Consider the following 20,615-nt stretch of genomic DNA (forward strand, 5'->3'; position numbering starts at 1 on the left):
GCAGTCTTTGAAACCCTAGGCTCGAATTACTCTGATTTGAAATTGCATATATGGAGCAGAATGTATAGACCCAGAGAACCAAATCAAGGTACTCTGCATGTTACATATGGATTTAACAGGAGAGAAGTAGGGTGGCACCCCACTCTTTCCTTCTTGCACCTAGCACTGAACAGGATAGCACAGGAATTAAACAACAACTTTGTTTTCCAGGCCTTGAGGCTGCTTGGCTTTTCCTCAGTAAATGCATCACCCTGGAATTTGCATTATGCCTCTCATTGAAAAATAGGTACAAAGCTTCTAAATGAAGCCTAATGTCCCTGGAAAACAGAGAAGGGGAAAACAGTACATCCTGCAGAGATTTTTCTTGACCACAGAATCCCTTTTTTATGTCTGTAACACTGGTTTAAATGAGGCAGTAGCAGACAATCAGCTGATCTTCCCATCAAAACTTCAAATAGTCTGTGTCTAAGGTAACTAAAGTGAACTGTTAACACTAGTAAGTGCATCAAGAACTTGAGCAGTAAGAGGCACGAAGTAAATAGGCTGAAGGTAAATAGCAGGGCTGGTTTGAAATATACCTAATAGAACACATGGAATCAGTTTTCCAGCAACTTTCTTCATCTTAAAACTGTGGCCTGTGTTATTGTTTCTCCCCCCAGTTTGTCGTGATAGTCAGCATAATAAATTTCAAACCTCTGACCTACGACGACTACACCTTCCCTCTCTGGGCAAACCGCATTGGCTGGGGAATAGCATTATCTTCCATGGTGCTTGTGCCTGCCTACATCATCTATAAATTTATGAATGTGCGTGGGACCTTTAAAGAAGTAAGTGGAGCACTAATCAAATGTCAGGAAACGTTGCTGGGAAATGAAATGGCCGGATCTAAGTTGGCAGTTTATTTCTCTTACTCCCCAAACTTATTACTTATGAGTGACCTTTTGAATCCGTCCATCAGGCGGATCAGAGTTTTGGGGTAGGATTACTGCGTGCTGGCTGAGTGTCTAGATAGAAATTGGCTTTCCAGACAGCACCATTATAAGTTTGATAAATTATTTTTGATGCCTGTAATTAATCCAATTGGTGAGATTAAATTTTGCTTATTAGCAAAAAACGTACAAATTATGGTATCTTCATATTCATCTCTGAGGTATGGTCTTCACACACTTCTACCTGAACAGAGTTCAGTCCAAGGTATGATTTATCACTCTGTACTGGAATGTAAACTGTTATGTGTTCAAAGTTAATTTAGAATTCTCCTATTTTAGCACTGTAAGAATCTCTAAACATATATCCACGTGCTGGGAGAGTGCCCATGAGGTAGCTTTGTGTTCAGGTTGGCCATTTTTCAGTTAATGAGCATCCAGCACAACCAGAAAAAATGCCTTACTGGGTCACAGCAACAGATCCATTTAGCCCAGTATTTTCTCTTTAACAGCAACCACATCATATTTTACTTTCTCTGGCAAATATTTATCCTTATCATCTGTTTTACTGGAATTATTTCAAGATTCTGAATATCAGAATGCTTGAAGAAACTTAATATTCAGTATAGACCAAGGTGCTGAAATAGATCTGGAAATCAAGAAAATTCTGATATAGGCACCACTTATGTTCTCATCTAGCCTGTTGCTTCTTACCTACTTCAGTAGAAGAGCCAGGGTACCAGACAGAAGCACCTTACACTACATGAACCCACTTCAAGCATAATGTGCCTACTCTGTGCACTGAATAAAGCAGAAATAGAGGGAAAAAAATATGACCATCTCATTCTATTGATTTGCCTAGCAGCAAGAGGATAGAAAACCTAAATAGTGTCCTTTTAATTTCATTTATATGCTTATGTGTAATATTAATGTATTAATTCTATTGAAAAGAACCTCTTTCTATAGGAAAAATGCATCCATATTTCCTTAAAGTTCACCCCCCTGTACTTTTCTTTATCTGTTCAAAAAGGCACAGGATTAAGGTTCACTAACCATATCATTTTTACCATCATAATTATTTTACCATCATAAATAATCATAGTAGATTACCTACAGTCTTAAATAGTGCTCAGAAGACTCCTCACTGTTAGACAGCATCATTTTTTTTCCCCATCACATCATAATTTTATAACCTAACCTAGACTCCCTGTTTTACACCTAATTGCATTGCTTTCCTTTCCTACAGCTGGAGTTACACAGTGGTGTAGCAAGATACTGACACTCAGGCAAATCACTGAACCATCACCATACAGATAATTAAGCATAAAATAGGATCTCAGCCTTTACAGAAATAGGTCACAACCCCCTCACATTGACCTGGCAGACCCAAAGGATCAAAGGTCTTGTTTCTGAAACATTACAGTCACCTCATTTAGTGTTCACCTCAGAAAGGGAGCCCAAAGTGGGAACCCCTTTTCAGCTGCCCTGCTTTCATCGCCTCTACCATCTCAGTGTTGTACACAGTTTCTGGATCTCATTTCCAGCAATTCTATAAGCCCTTTGTTTTGTTCCATTCTGGGGGGTTTACAAACTTATTTTCTAGAAGTATCTAAGTCTCAAAGAATAATTTGTACTGACCCATCAGGGTTTTCCCTGATTGCTCAAGTTTACTGGTAGGGGGATGCAGAAGTCTTTGGCCAAAACCATTCTATCATTTTGTATTGTTTGAGTTTGTCTATTACTGCTCCTGTAAACAGCAAGCTCCAGTTTTCCCATGAGAACTGCAGCAAAAGTCTAGTATATCACAGCCAAGTAACTATCAAAAGATATGATGCCCTAAATTGTGGCACTTAGAAGTATGGGGAAAGGTATGCTCTTATTCTAGTGGGAACTCCCTGAGTTGGTCAAAACTCCCTGATAAACCAAATACTAATGATCTCAAAGGGCACAGCATGGGGTAGAAAAGGGAATGAGCTGGGAAAGAGCCAGTACCTCCTTCCTCTCCCTCTCTGGGACTGGTCAACCCTGTTACAGCACCAACAGAAAAGCATGAATTTAGGAGATGTAAGGCCTGTGATACCAATTTGTTCCTGATGTTCTTTTCCATATGCACTTGCTAAATATTTGGACTTAGTATTTGCATAAACTTTCTACTGTTGTTTCTTATATTAAAGGCTAACACCCAAGGGCTTATAATAAGCTCATTCTCTCAGTGACTAAGGTAAAGGCACAGGATGCAGTGATATTAAAGATTTAAGTTACTATTTTAAATAAAGTTCATGCTACTTTGCCACTATAGATTGAGGATTACATACATAATCCCACTTCATATGGCTGACTTTTTCCTTTTCTTCCTTTAGAGACTAGCTTACTGCATCACACCTGAAAATGAGCACCAACTCGTGGCCCAAGGAAATGTCAGGCAATTTAAGGTTTGTACTCCTTTCACATACCTCCTCTCCCGATACCAACCCTCTCCTGTCTTTAGCAACAACTGCAGGTTTGCACCAGTGTCCTCATAGTGACTGCCTTTGCAGGTCTGTATTCTTACAGTCTACTAGTCTGTGTTACTGAGGCTCAGTACCACATGCATCATTTTGGGCTGTATTTGAATATACAGAGATCTCACAAAGAGACAAATGTATTTCCAAGCTATCATATGCATTTGAACAGGTCATGGCCTCTCACTCAGTTACTGCAAAGCAATCTTAAGTCATGTTTCCAAAACTGCAGTTACATCCCACAGCACATGGTAAACACCAAAACAAGTATCCAATGTCAGAGCTTACATATAATGGCCATGATGAAAAAACGTGCTAGGTTATGTGGAACAGGCTTTCCCCACAGGCCTGCAGCTGATTGAAAACACTGCTGGAGACTTCTTAAACTGTGACAAATACACTATAGGTTTCCAAATACTGCTTTCCTTTTAGCAAATGAAATGAGCTTATTGAAATAAACTCTTTTTTGTAGAAGATAAAAAGGATGCAAATATGAAGCTTGTTACACTTATCAGCATTCATGCTGGACCACTTTCTGTCTTCAAAGTTGAAAGCAACCAGAATTATGCACACCTCCGCAAAATGTGACCCAGATTTTGTAGTGCTGGTTTGTATGTTGATATTGAAAAAATAAATCTGCCTTTTGCTTATTCTGAAAAATACTGTTTGAAGTGTAATTTTAAAGGAAATAATCCAAGTGTGGATTTATGGGATGCAGAATGAAAGCAGGAAGAAAAGGTTTCCTGTTCCATGACCACAATTTATTTGATGTGGCCAAGAATATGTAATAGCACAGCACCTCTTCCTGCCTTCTCCTTCTCCTTTTTCTGCCAGATGATTTACAGTTCCAGCTGTACATAACTCGTTTTTTCCAGAGGCAGATGTTCCTGTGTGAGAGGGCTATAAACAGCCTTTCCTACACAGCACTGGTCATCTGAACCCAAATCTATAATGGCAAAGAGGAAGCAAATTAATTTCACATAAATTTGAAGAGGTTGCCCTCAGAAGTAAACTCCTAATTATACCTCAAACCATGCCAAACACAAGGGCATTTTAATTTGTTGCCATCTTCAATTAACAGCTAAGAATGGGTTTGCTAGTGCTAAAGCATAGTTAATGTTTTGTTCAGTGTTTAAAACATTTTGTAAACAAAACATTGCCTACCCATAACTGAACAAACATTTTATTACCATACATGTTCAGCAGTTCCAAATTCTAAAACTGAGCTGAGAGCTGACTAAGCAGCTTTTATATTCAGCATATTTTTCACTGCAAAGTGGAATGCACAGAAATTTAGTTACATAATGGATACCCTATCCTTTATTTTGAAACCTCTTTGTAGCTCTAGATTTGTCAACCAATGCATCTCTCACTATCATCATCTGAGTCAAGAAAGTTATTTAACCACTATTTCTGTTTCCTTACAGCTCCAACACTGGCTAACAATATGACAGACAACAGGTCAAGGAAAAAGCTCACGTGTTAAGCTAAGCTGAAAATATGGAAAAGTCAAGTTCAAAGCTCCCTCCATCATGCTTGGCCCAGGCTGGCTCAGAGCTTATCTACTGACTCTTTGAGGGAAGACACCTGCTCTCTGTTGTCAATGCCTCCCTTCTATTACTTGGCTTCAAATGATCTTTAAAGACTCCGTTTAATTTTTCTTGCATCCTTTGGTGCCATGAAATCCCTACATGACCAAAACTTGTGAGTTTTGCTATTGGCAGAAGTGGAGGAGGGGGGAGCAGAGAAAAAAAAAAAAAAGCAATCAGCATAAGTTAAATGCTTTTCTTATTGTGAAGAAGTGAATTAAACTTTTCTGACAGTAATAATTACTTCAGACACTCATGCCACAACCTATTGTAAACAAACACCACCTGGACATTCTTAGGCCTAAGGAAAGAGTACATCTCAATTATGAGGAAAGAGCAACTTTAACTATGTACTCCTGTCATTAGCTTTCTTGCCATACTATCCTTTGGGATATGAGTTTGCATCCCACTGAAGTGAAGACTCAGTGCTTCATTTTCAGTGGTTTGTTATTAGTTTCTATTCTCAGTGAAGAACCTTGTCCTTGCTGTGTATGTCCATGCCATTTTCTGCCCAGTTTAATTCCACAAGCTGAAGAGTAGCAGGAACAGAGTTCCTGTTACAGCTACTAGTACAGAACACAGCTTAATACCACACTGTACTTCATGAAAAATATATTCCCTTCTGTCATATGAAATGGCTTTATCATATGATCCATACTCCGCAGACTTTTCCAGCTAAGTAGGAAAGTTACATCCAAGTAGACTTTCATCTTTTTTTATATTTTGTTCCAAATAAAGAATGTAAAATATATAGAGATAATAATTTTTAGAACTATATAATTACCCAGTGGCACAAAAATACCAGACTCTGGCTTTATTCTCCTGCTATGAACATGCTGTTATTATAATTTAACCTGAATTCACCTACCAAATAATAGTAAGATTGCGTTGAATAATTTAAAAGGATATTTTAGGCACACTCAGCTCTCTAATCCTATTCCAGCTCTTCTTTCTAGTAGTATTATGCAAAGTAGAAGATACAGAACAAACTCTGCATTTGGGTGCTGTTCTTATTCTGTGGTCACTTGTTACTGTTGTACCTTTCCAGTGATCACTACATTCAGTAGCTCTGAGTTACTTCTTGTAATTATTTACCACTAGATCTACAGTAATTTTCAGAGGCCGTAGCTTCTCAGCTGGATCCAACCCAGCATTTACCTCTGGACATCACCTCTGAATTTTTTTTGTCTCTATACATTCAATTCAGCTTGTCTTTTAAATGTATGTAGTGCTTCCTCTTTTTAAAGAGATATTTTAAAAGGATGGGCCTTTTTTATTTATAAAACGTTTTTATTGAGTTTTTTTCTTTTTTAAAATAGACCAGTTTAAGAGTCCCAAGTGATTTTAGCTTTTCCTGTCTAATATTGATTTCTGTTCAAATAATGAAAGGGAAATTTCTCTCCTTATTGATCCTTTTCCTCCAACATGTTCAATACTCAGAATGTATCAAATACTGTCCTTTTCTTAAAGAGTCTCCATGACAAATAGTAGTTTTATTTAAAAAGGGTTTTAAATTCAAAGAATGTTTTCTTCTAATTATAAAGAAAGTCATATTTGCTGGCCCAGCTGCTGGCCAAAGGCTGCTTAAACCCTGTTATTAAATATATTTCAATAATTAAGGAATTCCAAATGTTACGGTTCTAAGGCTGTAAGTACACAACAGGCTAAACAGTGAAAATATGTTGAGGGCTTCAAAAAAGTCATCCCACCAATTTCACAGTTAATCCCATTTTTATTGTTTGCTGAACTACATGAGAATCTTTTCATTGTTATAAATTTACTTTTCAACAATACAGCTGCTTCAGTCACTGGCTTGGCATGGCTCAAAAGCTTCTTAGCATAGATGTGATTACTAAATTCTGAAACTCTTGAGGGCTGCTTAACCTGGAGCTTTAATAGTATGTCATATCACACATTGCTTGCTTCGTTCATGATTGGAAATGCTGAAAGCCTGCATTAATGTTCACTTGTGACACACCCAATCACCCCCATCCATACAGCAAAACCCATGTAGGAAAAGGTACATTTCATCACCACTCTGCTCTGAAAGAGGAGCAAAGCTCTCTTAGCATGGGAGGGAAGTCAGCCTTACCCAGCATGTTCAGGTTTGATTGTATTTTTAATACCAACTCCCAAGGCAATTAGCTACTACATTATTTTTGTTTCTGTTACTGTGTAACCTCTTAGGTTTAGTGTAGTATTTATAGCTCAGGACTCCATTGCACTATTGCCACCTTGTTCTGAAGTTTTGTTGGTAAAGAACTTGCAATCTATACAGAACACAGAAGTCATATCAGACAAAGCAGGAATCTTGCTGCCACAATTGGCCTGAATGAAAAAGACAATACACAGGGCACGACTGCATACCTAGACTTTAAGTTCAGGATGTTGCCCAAGGAAAGCCTCCCCCAAAATAATGCAACTTCTATCCCAGAGACAAAAGAACAATGTCTTCAGTTCTCCACAGGATAAGATGATGAACTACCTCATGCCTCTTGGATGATAAATGATGCCAATAGACACAGACTATCATCCATTCAAATGACAAATACTTTTGTGAAGTATTTTCTTTACTCCACTCAATGATATGGTACAGACAGTCCAAAAAAGAAGCCATAGCACTGGCACCCACCTCCTCTTAGGGACCTGCTTTGAGCTCCCAAATACATTGTCAGTAGGAAAATATCAAATGCCACTAAGTTATTCATCTCCCTTCAGTTCACATGTTTGTAGTTTAAAAAAAACAAAACAAAACCAAAAAACACACCACCCAGTCAGGTTCTTATCACCCTTGTGGTTTAACTGCAAGTCTTCCTCTAACTGTGTCTTGAATTTTCGGCCCAGCAGCTCACTCCTTCTCCCTCAGCTGTACTTATTACAGGGACAGACCCACTGGAGAACGGTGCTCTCCCAGATATCCCTGTGGGATGGCAAGTGAATGCTGGTTGAGTATGCAGCCTGCTTCCAGAAGAAGAAAACGTTTGGTACAAACTTATTCAAGACACAACATCATCTGCTTGTTAATTGTGTTTGTTGTTTTGGTAACAAGCCAGTGGGAAAAATTCAGTGAAGCAATTAAATAACTCATTTGGCAGTTCTAGAAAATATTTCCTTAAAAGCCTTTTCTTAATCTGATAAAGGAAGCAGCTGTCATACATTAGCATCTCCCTTCTGACCTTTCTTTCAAAGAGTGAAAAGGACCTGCCTGTGACCACAGTGTTCCACCAACCCACAGAAACTTCGTTAGCACCAAGGAAAGAGATCCTCCGCTCTCTCTTTGTACCCCTCCCTGCTCTCATTCAGCAAGACAATTCTTCTTGTCCTTGGTACTGTTCCAAAGCTACATTACTAAAACTCCAGAGTTTTAGATTTCTGGAAGAAACAGCGGGTCTTTCATGCACAATAGTTCAAAAAGCACTAGTGCTATTTAGTGTCTGGCCTCTGTTGGACACATATCTTTTTTGTCAGTCCTTCTCGTTGTTCCATCACGTCCTGAGACACACACCCTGGCAACACTTGAAAGACATCTTACCCCAGTGAGGGATAATGCAGGATATCCAGGATCAAACGCGATATTTTAAATATAGAATGTAGGAGAAGTGCTTGGGTGTTACTATTGTGTGTGTTCCCTGACTGCACGTGCAATGTGTGTCGTATGTCATTTTCCCAGAGGAAATTTCCTATACTTGGTCATTTCTTCTCAGCAAAATACCATTTGAGTGTTATTATTTAAAAAGGTCAAACCCAAACATTTTGTATATACATCCAACTTTTTATGCTATTGTTTTGACATGAATTAAGTTCATTTTGTACTGTTAGGTTGTAGGAGGCCACATCAAAAGTTCTTTCACTGTTAATGTCTCTTTTGCAGTTCTTCCAATTCATACAGCATTAAATAGCAGATACTTGTTTTTATGGGAGGAGATAGCTTTCATTCATATCCTAGGCTGCTTCATTAAGCTCCATGAGGCATTGGCAAATGCTTAAGAATTTCTTTCCAAAGAACCAAATTAAAACCATAGATCAGCAATTTCAAAAGAGATAAGACATAAAGATGTTTTATTTGCAGTGCCCTGTTAAAACATTTTAAAATGAATCTGAAGGACTCAGACATTAGCAAGTTATCACAGTTCAATGCACGGCAGTGTATAGCCTATCTGCAAAAGTTATGTGTGAACTCTGAGCCTCTCAGAGCAGTAAAATAGGATAATTTTGTTCTAACACACTTTATTTTCTCAGTACTACAAATATTTATGGTCCACAGATCACCTTGTGTAAGAACTCAATTTTCTTAATGTAAAGGCAAAGTTGATATTTGAGATTAGACCCTTGAATCACCTGGGAGACTTTTCCAGTCTACCTTCCTCTGACTCACACAGTGTTCCTACTGGTGACTGTGGGCTCACCCCACTAACCAGAGGAAAGTCAAACTGTTAAAGGATGATGCTAAACTGTTTATTGAAGTAAGAAACCAGACCTTGGAGTGACCATACCAGGTTCATATCTATATACAAGCAGAAAGGAGCATATGGACTATTTTATGCAAAGCTGGCCAGAAATCACCATAAAGGACTGAATCTCTGAGCTGCTTGGACACCTGAGCTATTACAGATCTTCATTTACTACACTAATATTACTCTGGTACATGAGAAGGCCAGCCATGTGCTGGCTTCCTTTTGAAGAAAGGTACACAAGTACATGACACTGCAAAACAGTCTGAAAAAAAAATTTAGAACTTAATTTATGCACGCAGTTAAGCTCTGTTACATCTGTGACCTTCCATCACTGAGTTTCAGAAGGGATCATATGCAGGGAATTATTCTATGTCAAACATCCATGTTTGAGTGTTTCTGTGCCGTGGAAAATAGTTTTTTGTTCAGCCATTTCAGTCTGTTGTAACTCAGACCTCAACTGGAACACTTCACCAAGCACTTGCCCCTCTCTAATCCATATTCTCAAAGAACAGTTTTTGCTGACAACCATCCAAGAGCACTCAGACTGACCAAGCAGGAACACGTGTTCCTATTTGTTCTGCCTGATTAAGTTTAACTGTGGAATGATAAGATTTGTAAGCCATGCCATGCACAGAGAAACTTTTCCTAGACCAAAAAATTCCAGATTTTTGCACATTGTTCCTAATAAAAATTAATTCAATATAGGACCAGGATCCTCAGCTGGTGATTAATTTGCACAGTGGTACTCTTCACTGCCCAAGACTGAATTCAGATGCATCTACATGCATCAGAGACTACAATAGAGAACTAACTAGGAGGCCAATACAAACATTTCAACCATTAGGAATACACAGCAGGGTAATTAGAGTTGCATTTAAAAGAAAATTTGCTTAGACAAACTGCAATCACTGTATGACTGATGGAGCAGAAATAAGCAGAGAAAAAGAAGACTACCAGAAGAATATGAGTGACAGGTATCGTGGCTGTGGTCAGTGAAAATGTCCTGCTCAGAAGGACCTGTGGGTGTCCAGATCCGAGTAGTTTGGCAGAGAAAGGGAGAAACTGAGAGGTTTAAGTCTCAGTCCAGCAGCTCAGCATTCGTGTCCATTAACACTGAATTAGTTTCCAGAAGAATTGTGGGCCTTTTCTGCCCAAGCACAGACAGCAAGATTGAGCCACCTGTGCTTTGCTTTCCTCCTTTCTTTCGGTGTTTCTTTAGCTGCCATACTAAACATAAGTTGCTTAATTTCTTTAATAAGGAAATAGAACAAATGCAGTGAACTAAGAGAATTACTAAGCCTTAAGCTGGCTCTCTTTTAAAGGTGTCATGTTGTTTCTTGGTCACTGCCAAGAGGCCTCAAACTTGCAGGTGAGCTACATCTGTAATTTACCTTGCATTCTGTGAACCTGTCTGCAAGACTTAACTCTCATTTGCAATGGGCAATACCAGTTAAAAAGGGAGAACCTCCAAATAGTACATTTGGAAAATAAATTCTAATAGGTGTGATGAAGATTTGCCTTACAAATAAAAGCTTTATAGTGAGCATTTACTTGGTTTACACCAGTGTTTTACTTAATTTTTAATGCCTTTTTATAGCAGTGACTAGAATTTACCTTAGATAAGAGTTCCTCTGTATAGGAACTATTTTAATATTTTTACCAGGTTTTTTTAATTTTCATAGAATATGTGTATATTGTAAGGCGAGAAATTCAACTTTGATGTAACAAGGGTATCACACAAGACCTATCTCTCCATTATAAGATTTTGTAGTCAGCCAGTCTAGTTCAATAACATGTTGGCCTTTGATTATAAATGTAAAAATGTGATAAAGGAGAATAGAATATTACCTACAGCTAATGCACATTGTAGCACAATATTCTCCATTGCTGCCTTAATCTCATAAAATGAACTCATGTGTTTTTAATTTCTATTCCAAAAAAAAAACCAAAAAATCCAGATTATCCTTTGGCTGCAGTTTTGTGTTGTTAGATGACTTAACATCAAACCAAATGTGTTAGTGTCCAGTAGATCTACTTCCAAAGCAAGAGAACACATCGCAGTTTTCAGGAATAAGTTTTCATAGGAGCTCAAAATTTGCCAGTAGTATAAATACTCTCCAGAGTGCCCCAGTGACCAAAAGTGTCCAAACATAGACATGATATGTCCATGCCTGATTACATGAATTGTGCAATCTGAATCTGCAGGGCCATTTACCTTTACTTTTTTTTTGCCTTTTATTTTTTTTTTTTTAAGTCTTTGGTTATCTGGGGAAATGGCATTCCACAATTTTTTTTCCTCTTTTTTTTTGTTTGTTTTTTTTTTTTTTTCCAAAGGGGGACACCTACATGCCCATGTGTGTAATTAGAAACAAGTACATTTCTTATAAATATGGATATGGATGTGTGTGATGTGTGCTGGTTAACTATACTTAAAATGCTGATAAAGATGGTGAATGTAAAGTATTTGTCCTCATACCTCTGTCTTTCTGTGATCAGTGTAAATAAGAACTGTTTTAAGCTGTGCATTAATGTAACAGATTATCCCAATATTGTGTATAAAATTATTTAAATAAAATCTGACAAATATGCACATAGAGTATCAAGAAAAGTCTCATGTACCAAAAATTTACTCATGACAGTCAATTAAAAGGTGAAATGAAAGTTCTGCTTGTTGTCAATCCTATTCCCAGCTAAAGCTTCGCAGGGGCAGCTGGTCCTTGGCTCAGCATTGATCTCTGCCCAGAGCTGGAGTGCTTGACTCCCAGGGACAGGCACCTCTGGGGCAGGATCTGAGAGCAGCAGGGAAAGGGCCTCCAGGAGCCAGTCTGGAGCTGACTCTAAACACTGGCAGAGAGCTAAAAGCAAAAACCCCAAAGGGAGGAAACCCACGTAGCTCAACCCTCAGGAGCTCATTGACATCTTTTGGTGTCCAGTGGGCAGATGAATTTCTACATCTGAACTGCCCTCAGGAATGTAACTACAGGAATGCAGTGGGAACCACAGATTGAAAGGAAATAATCAAGACCTGTTAGGAACACGAGTCAAAATGCATAGCCCAGCAGATATAATTCCCCAAGGCTACATTGTTTTCCTTTTTACAAGCAATGCCTTTTGCCCCATTAATTTTGCCCTAAGTAGTAGTAGTCATAAGCACATCATTCTTAATTTATGAATCAGCCAGGAAAAGGTTCATATCCAACATGAAGGAAGAATAGGTAACTGATTATTTTATATTTTTACACTATAACTTACACCACCTTCTTATATTTCCACATGGAACATCACAAAATTATGAGAAGCACTATTTCCAAAGGTGCATTTTGTTAGGCAATCTCTCTTATCTACATACAAATTTGATCCTTGGCATGTACAGAAGATAATTGAACTTTCCTCAGTGCTTTTTTTTTAAGCAGATCTCAATATTATTAAGGTACAGCATCACTTGTTTATATTCCTCAAGCAAGGAAAAACACAGTTTAAATTATTTTAATACATCTAAAAACTGAATAACAAAATTTTTGGATGTCAGTTTTTAATAATGTCAAACACCTGAACCCACAAATTAGTTTTAAAAAAATTAAAAGTTAATTCATTTCAAAATGCTTTAAAAGAAACTTCTGTGAAACATTCAATCAATTTGCTGTTCAGCAAAAATCTGTTTACAAAATTTTACCACGACATTCTCCTATCAACCATTTTCACCAAGCTTCAGTCAACTGGTAAGTCTTTGAGACTCAGCATTAGGACACTATTATGGAAGTAAAACTAGGCAGGGATTACCTAAAATACCAGAATAGTTTTGTCCTCCTGGAAAGAGGAGAAACCAAGTTTCCTATCTGATTTTGGATACCTACATCATCGCATCTGATATTCCCCTAATTTACCCCAAAATCAGGAATGTAAGTAACAACTTCTTTCAAAACCCAAAACAGAAGAAGCAGATTAGGTACTGGGTGCTGTTAGTGGTACCAACAACAGTGTCAGCATCCCTGATTCTTCAGCATCTCAGATTCATACAAGTAAACATGAAATTTCAATTTGCCCTCTTACCTAAGCTAATATTTATAACCTAAGTTAGTTTAAAATGCAGAAGCGTAACAAAAAATAATCTTTGAAAAGAAATTTGAAGGCTAGGAAAAGTCAAAACACAACTGATTGTTTCTTATTATAAAACAAATCAACAATGCTGCCAAAAAGTTTAAATATAATGCTCTTCTAAATGCGAAGAGAACAAAGAGGGAAATTAAACGATGTGTTTAAAAGTAGCAACTAAAGTAACAAACTTCTTTAAAAAAGTTCAGAGAAATCAGTTTAGCCTTTTTAAAACAGTGCACTGTTATAATTGAAAGAGATCCAGAAATGCCTACTTGCATAATCCACCAACATGTAATTCCAGCAATAAATCAAAAGCAATTCCTAGAGAACAGAAAGGCCCTCCACTTCCTCAGCTGTAAAAACAGTGATAATAAAACTTTATCTCCATAAAGTTTTGAAAGACCTTGGACAGACCAGAGCAATGGCATTACACAAGCCAAGTATTAGAACACTTCAATCCTACAGCTGTTAAACTTTTTAAAGCACAAAACCAACCCCCACAAGAAAAACAAACAAACAAACAGAATGTTGCACTCTCTCCTATAGTTTGGAAAGAAATGTACCTCAATTTTCTTTGACTTCTGCATTGAAGACTTATTTTCAGTTATTCAAGTGGCAGAAGCCCTTTGCCTTTGAAAGGGTTTGTATTTTACGTGGCTCTGAGAGTAACTTGAGCAATCTTTTCTGCCAAAACTTTATGCTGCTGCCTGCTTCCACGTCTCCCACTGCAGCCCTCCCCACTTCTCTCACTTCTATTTTCTTCAGTACTACTTTCAAGGCTACCTATGAATTTTGTGGGGGTTTTAGTACCCTCCTGAAAGCAACCAAGTGCCTTTATCTTCCCAACATCCTCCTAAAGGCGTGTTATTAGTGGCATTTACAGAAGACCCTGGCAGACAAAGGCCCAGACCCATAAGATATATTTTGGAGATGCCTTGGCCCACAATCCACAAGTCCTCTCTGAGAAGGTTCTACACACACACATAGACACTTTCAGGAAGGTTGCTGCCTAACTCAGGACTGTGGATTCCAGTCTGAGAGTCAAGAACTGAAGAACTTTGCCTTGGAAAGCCAAGCCCCCTCACAGGTCCTGCCCTCAAATTTGGTCAAAGTTGCAAAAGAGGGAATTTCTCTCATGAGGCTGGTGACACACCTGGAAAACCACTGTGTAACACAGACTGAGGAGAGAAAGGGCAGTCACAGCCCTTCAGCCAGTGCATCACTACAGCTGTCAAATTATATTCTGTTATTTCTCATTATGCTTCTAGATGCAAGCTGAGACAGGAAAAATTAGATCAGGTATCCACCTTTGTAAAGTGCAGTGACTGTAAAAGATGAAGCTGAATTTAAAAAAGGACACTGGCCATTTCAATTTTCCCCTTACATCAATATAAGCTTTCCCTATGCTATCACAAGTCTCACCATTTCCCATAAAATCATCTTCATACTCTTACTACAAGATTAATGATTCTTTGGCACAGCAGAACAGTTAGTGCCCACTATGCTCCTTCAGAATATACAGGAATATCAGCATATCATACATTTATAGGCCCAGGCAGCACATACATCCAAATACTCAGTATTTTCCACCATATTATCCTCAATAGCAGAGTATGTTTAGCACAGTTCTCAAATTTCAAAGTAACAGGTCAAAGAACCGATCTTCTGGTCTTATAAGAAGCTCATAAGATTTAACTATCCACCTCAGCCAACAACAGAAATCTGGAGCCAGCATGGATCCAGGTAAAGGAGTAATATCATTTGCATGAACATACACTAGTAAATTGCTGAAGGGAACAGGCATTTTATCTTCCACATACACATTTAAAATAAATTGACACAGTCTAGAGCTGCATAAAGTTAATATTTACAAAAAAAAAAAATAAAACTTATGCCTAATTCAAGCACAGTCTGCACAGCTCCTTTTGCTTTGGACTGAAAAGCATCAGTCGTGGGTAGAGGTACAAACAGAATGTGATGAAATGTTACAGAAATGTACCCAGCAGGTGTCATAACTAAATAAATTACTGTGCTAGATTATATTCAGAATTATTTTTGCAGGGCAATCTTGCTAGACAATTTATTTTCTTCTGACTTAAACACTAAGTTTTACATGTCTTTAAAATACTGAGAAATTCTCGTATTCTCATATTCTCATGGCATTGCCATTCCAAAGACTTGAAACACATAAGGAAAGAAAAGCTGAGGTTTTATACATGGAAGTGCTCCATCCTGGGGGGCCAGATTTGTGTATTCATACAGCTGAAGACAAAGTAAAAAAATACAGAAAATGGAAGGTAAGCCCAGACATTTCCATAGCAAAATTTAACACCTTTTTTTCTTTCAAAACAAAAAATAAATGCACAATAAGATAAACAAATAGAATTTCCAGCTTGGTTACCTTGCACCACAAGCAGAGGTAAAAAGAACAAAACCAAAATAGTCGACCTTTAAGAATTAAAAGGGTTTTCCTTTTATTCAATCAGATTAAAAACAAATCAAAGGCAAAAATAAACCAGGTTTGAATTTTAACCACCAAACAATTTTAGATCAGTCTGCAGGTGTTGGCCCCCTTGGAAACTGCTCTTTCAGCTCTTACAAGACTGAAGACAAATCCTGCTCTGCCCTCACCTAATTTTGGGCAGTGAAACACTCGAAAGGCACAGCTTCTTATGAAATCAGAACAACAGGTAACAACTGAGATGTTCCAGAACATATAGAGACATCGTAAAGTTTCTTGCAGAACTGAAATAACTACAGGTTGCTACAATTTTCAAACAGCAGGACTTTATACCTAACAGCTCCTAAACCAGCCTGAAACCCTGAATTTTTTGGAAGCAAAAACATAAGTGGCTAAGGAAGGACAGCTCCTTATCAAGTATTTCAGCAATTCAGAAGCTTGATGTATCTTGCAAATTAAAGAAACACTGAGTGTGTTTTCAAACATCCAAAGAACTGAAAGAATAACACAAGGAGTCACAAGTAGCAAAATATTTTTTTTGTTGCCATATGCTTAATCAACTCATGTTTCAACACAATGGCTAATCATGTTAAGGGAGTTGGTCTCTTGTAAAGTATTTAAAAAAAATCAGTGGATGGTTTTATTTCAAGGTATTATCCTTACTGTACATGTTTAGATTTTCATAATACTGGTTGATCTTTTTCAGATCGTTACATCTCACACAATGCTAATTCACAGTGACTTGGGCAGAAATTCAGCCAAAGACCACTTGACATTCAAAAATGAGCTAGCCAATAGCAGGAAAAATTATTGGCCAAAGAAAAATTAAAAGGCAAATTATAAACCCCTTAAGCCTTCAAGAATTCCTGCTTTTTCTTTTTTTTTTTTGACAAATATCAGTGATATTTGAAATTCTTTGAAGATAAACTATACTATTTCTTTGCCCTTTTTTATTGTTATGGAAGAAAAATATTCAAAGTTCTAGTTAGAATTCTTAATAAAACAGTATTTTTTTTAATATATTTGGAGCTAGATGAAATTTACAGATACACAGCTGCATTACCCACTAGAGTACAGAAAAGCTCAATGCTTCAATGTTCAACTTCAATCCTCTAAGAGCCAGATTTTCTAGGCGAACGAGTGGAATCTACTATTCACAACTCTTTTTTCCTAGTACAGAGAATTAAATCAAACCCTAGCCATACATACAGCTTCACTGTTCATGGTTTGCAATAGAGAATCAAAATAAGGCAATAATTTCCTTCCTAGATGTCTACACAGTGTCTGTGGAAACATTTACACATTTTAATGAACAGTTGTTTCACATTATGTAAACCAAACTGGAAAGCGAAACACCAGCATCTGCTGGTCCTAATTTTCCCTGTCTATGAATTTTTTATCCATAGAAGCAGACTAAAAGTTCAGCCACCCATTAATTTTCTTTCTTCAGTGTCCTGTTAAAACCAAATTGTCACGTTTACTGTCATTTCAGGCAAAAAATGTCTGGTCAAGCCATTGATTCCAACTTCAGGAAAGATTTAGTTCTCAGGTTACCCAGGCAGAAATCGACTTTAGCCAAAATATATGACACTGCACACATTTGCAGAAGGCACCAGTGTTGGGGTTTTATTACTTCTGGTCACTGAGACTCAGAAAAAAAACCAACATAATTTAAGATATTTACATAACACTGAAACATTTTGAAATGAAAATCCATTTTTTAATTTCCTTTCTTTCTGCCGAAGCCAGAAAACAATCAAGCAGGGAATATTGGTGTTCAATACTGTTTTCCTAACTATCTGATCAAAAATCTTCCATAGACAGGCCCGGGAAACATTTGAAGTTCAAGTCTTAACTAACTGATGCATTCTATCATTTCTACTAAATTTGTGAGATTAATCTTGGAATTAGGTTTTCAGTTTTACCAAAAAAGCACTTGCTTTCCACAAATATCAACATGGTAATTATTGCTTCTACATATATTTCTGCAAGCAACTATTTGCAACAATATTAACCAATGTGAACATGACAGTTTACAAACAGAGAACAAAACTACCATTTCGGTCTAAGTGGTTATTCACTCATTACCTTTTACATAAACCTTCCCAGACAGCTAAACAGCAGAAATAAAGAACTTAGAAATGGCAAAAAAGTTGTAATTTCTGTCAGAGAAAAAAAATGCTCTCACCTCTCAAAAAAGAAATATGTGATGCTTCATTCTGTGGTGGCCATGAAGGCAAATCTTTCAAGAAATTTGATATTTTGACATTGAATATGACCAGAAATTATCACAGTTACAGCTACTCAATTGCAAAATTGAAAACATCATCACCAATACTGCATATTCACACCTGTTGCTTTAACTGGGAAAAGTGAAAAAAAACCTCACAGACAGGAAAAGCTTATCAAAACAAGCAGGGTGTTCCTAGTCTCTCTATCCCTGCAACAGAGGAATTCTCTGGTAGTACTGGCTCGGAAGGGCTCAGGCTGGAAGGGACCACAGTGGGTTGTGCAGCCTTATCCAGGTGGATCCAGACTTATTCCTGTGCCTCCCTTTCTGCCCATTGCCTGTCATCCTGTTGCTTGGCATCCCCCAGAGGAGCCTGGTCCATCCTCTGCCACCTCCCTTCAGAGAGTGACAGACACTGCTGAGGTCTCCTCTCAGTCACCTCCTAAGGTACACTTAACTAAGGCTGATTCCTCCCTCCCCAAGGAGGGAAGCTTATCCTAAACCAAGGCTTCAGGTAAATCGGGGTGATTTGCTTGTAATCAAATAGACATGTATCTAAACTACATTCTGACTTCTTTCCAGAACATGCATTAAAGAAGCCACAGAGCAGAATTTTGAGCCTGAGGTGAAGCAGACACTGACTGCAGGATAATGGATCTTGTCCCTGGTTTAGTTCCTAGAACTGAGTGATTTTTCTGCCACCTACTGTCTTCATTAGAACTCTGGTCCTGAGAATTCAACAACATTCAGTCTTCCATGTTTTGCTAAGAGGTCACTGGCAGCTTCCCTTAAGCTTCTGCTTTTAATCCTTGAAGTTAATTAAACCCGATTGTAAAGAGTAAATTGATTGAACTTCACAGTTCATTTTTAGTTCTACCATCACTAAGCTTGCACCATCAGTAATGACAAATCTGAAGGGGACAAAGGCATTGTAGGGCTGCATGGTGAGACACACAGACCACCAGGAGTTCCACAAAGCAAAATGAGAGCCCTCTAAACAAACACACAGCGTTAATGAAGTAAGGCCATGACATACCTTGGCCGTCTTCAGCTCTGCCAGGCAACTCCACCACTGTCCCCTGCTGCACTGCACCAGGGCACTGCTTCACCTCCCCAGACACCTCAGGTTTGCCAGCAATGCAACCTGGGAAGGGGCTTTTTAATCCTCTTTACTCAAAACAATTCAAGTCAGCTGTGGCATTTAAACCAGCTGTAGCTCGTTTGGTCTAGGTCAAGTAACAGCCAGAGAGAGCACAAGAGAAAGGGAACCTGCAATACCTTTGAAAGAGAGGGAAGCATTAAGTTTTTTCTAGAACATTCCATAATCTAAGAAAACATAGATAAAGGTGTGCATTTGAAGACTATGATATTTGAATGTTGGATAGAGATGATTTTATTTAATTTATTATATAAATACTACATTTGTCTTCTTGTTTCTCTGGGCCTCGGTTACCCCATTCCTATTGGGATAATAAATAAGACTGAGAATTGACTGTGTAAGAACTCTGGTTTCCCAGTTTTGGAAAAGAAAAAACTGTTATTTAATTTCTGGTTGTCTCATCCAAAACAATGGCAAGAAAAGCCTAAGTGCTGATTGAGTGTCAGTGTAACCCCCTAGATGCCCCCGAGATCAGCTCAGCTGGTGAGAGGATGGTCCTAATAACACCAAGGTCGTGGGTTTGATCCCTATATGGGCCATTCACTTAGGAACTGGACTCAATGATCCTTGTGGCTCCCTTCCAACTCAGTATATTCTATGATTCTATGAAGGGACAGAAGCCCACATCAGCCTTGCTCTAATTTGAAGCACTTAAGCAGCCCAGGAATTTCAAACTATCTTTAAATCACTGTTTTTGCTCTTTTGTTAGGTGTGTTACATGCACCTACTGAACTGACCCTGAGTCCCCTGAACTATTTTATTCTTTGTTTTTAAATCTACTTTATTTAAAAATTAAACCTGAAATATTAATCCCCCTCCTAGGCATATAGACTATCCTTTGTTATTCAAGAACAAAATGAACTGTTTTCTGCTCATCTGATTTGATGTTTTTGTCCTTGCAATATGCCAGTTCAGTAGTTCACATTTTCCATTGACTTTTCAATGCTTTCTGAAGCCCAAATGACATTACCCTTTAAGTACATGAGGCTGTTGACATCAAGAAAGAGGTAACGCAGAAAAGTCACTGTGTACAAAGCTAAGATACAATTAAGCAACTAAAAAAGAAAAAAAGAGAATAATGATCAACCATTTCTGCTTCCATTCACCTTTTTCATGCAGAGCCCAGTTGGAGATACATCAGCTCTGACATTCCTCACAATACAAATGAAGGTAGCGGGCAAGATCAGGTCAGAAAGAGTT

The 20,615-nt window shown here is 37.9% G+C and overlaps 1 protein-coding gene across 1 annotated transcript in view; it reads left to right on the forward strand.

Moving 5' to 3' along the window:
- SLC6A2 (solute carrier family 6 member 2) overlaps positions 1 to 5,174 on the forward strand; it is a 49,589-nt gene extending 44,415 nt beyond the window's left edge. The window contains exons 12-14 of the mRNA XM_029965558.1: positions 660 to 827; positions 3,287 to 3,358; positions 4,855 to 5,174. Coding sequence (XP_029821418.1) covers positions 660 to 827; positions 3,287 to 3,358; positions 4,855 to 4,878 — 264 coding nt within the window. The 3' untranslated portion in view covers positions 4,879 to 5,174. The remainder of the gene's footprint in view (positions 1 to 659; positions 828 to 3,286; positions 3,359 to 4,854) is intronic.
- Positions 5,175 to 20,615: the final 15,441 nt, after the last annotated feature.

Source organism: Manacus vitellinus, unplaced genomic scaffold (assembly GCF_001715985.3).
Source record: "Manacus vitellinus isolate BGI_N305 unplaced genomic scaffold, ASM171598v3 scaffold_10_pilon, whole genome shotgun sequence".
In the NCBI taxonomy this organism is placed as follows: Eukaryota; Metazoa; Chordata; class Aves; order Passeriformes; family Pipridae; genus Manacus; species Manacus vitellinus.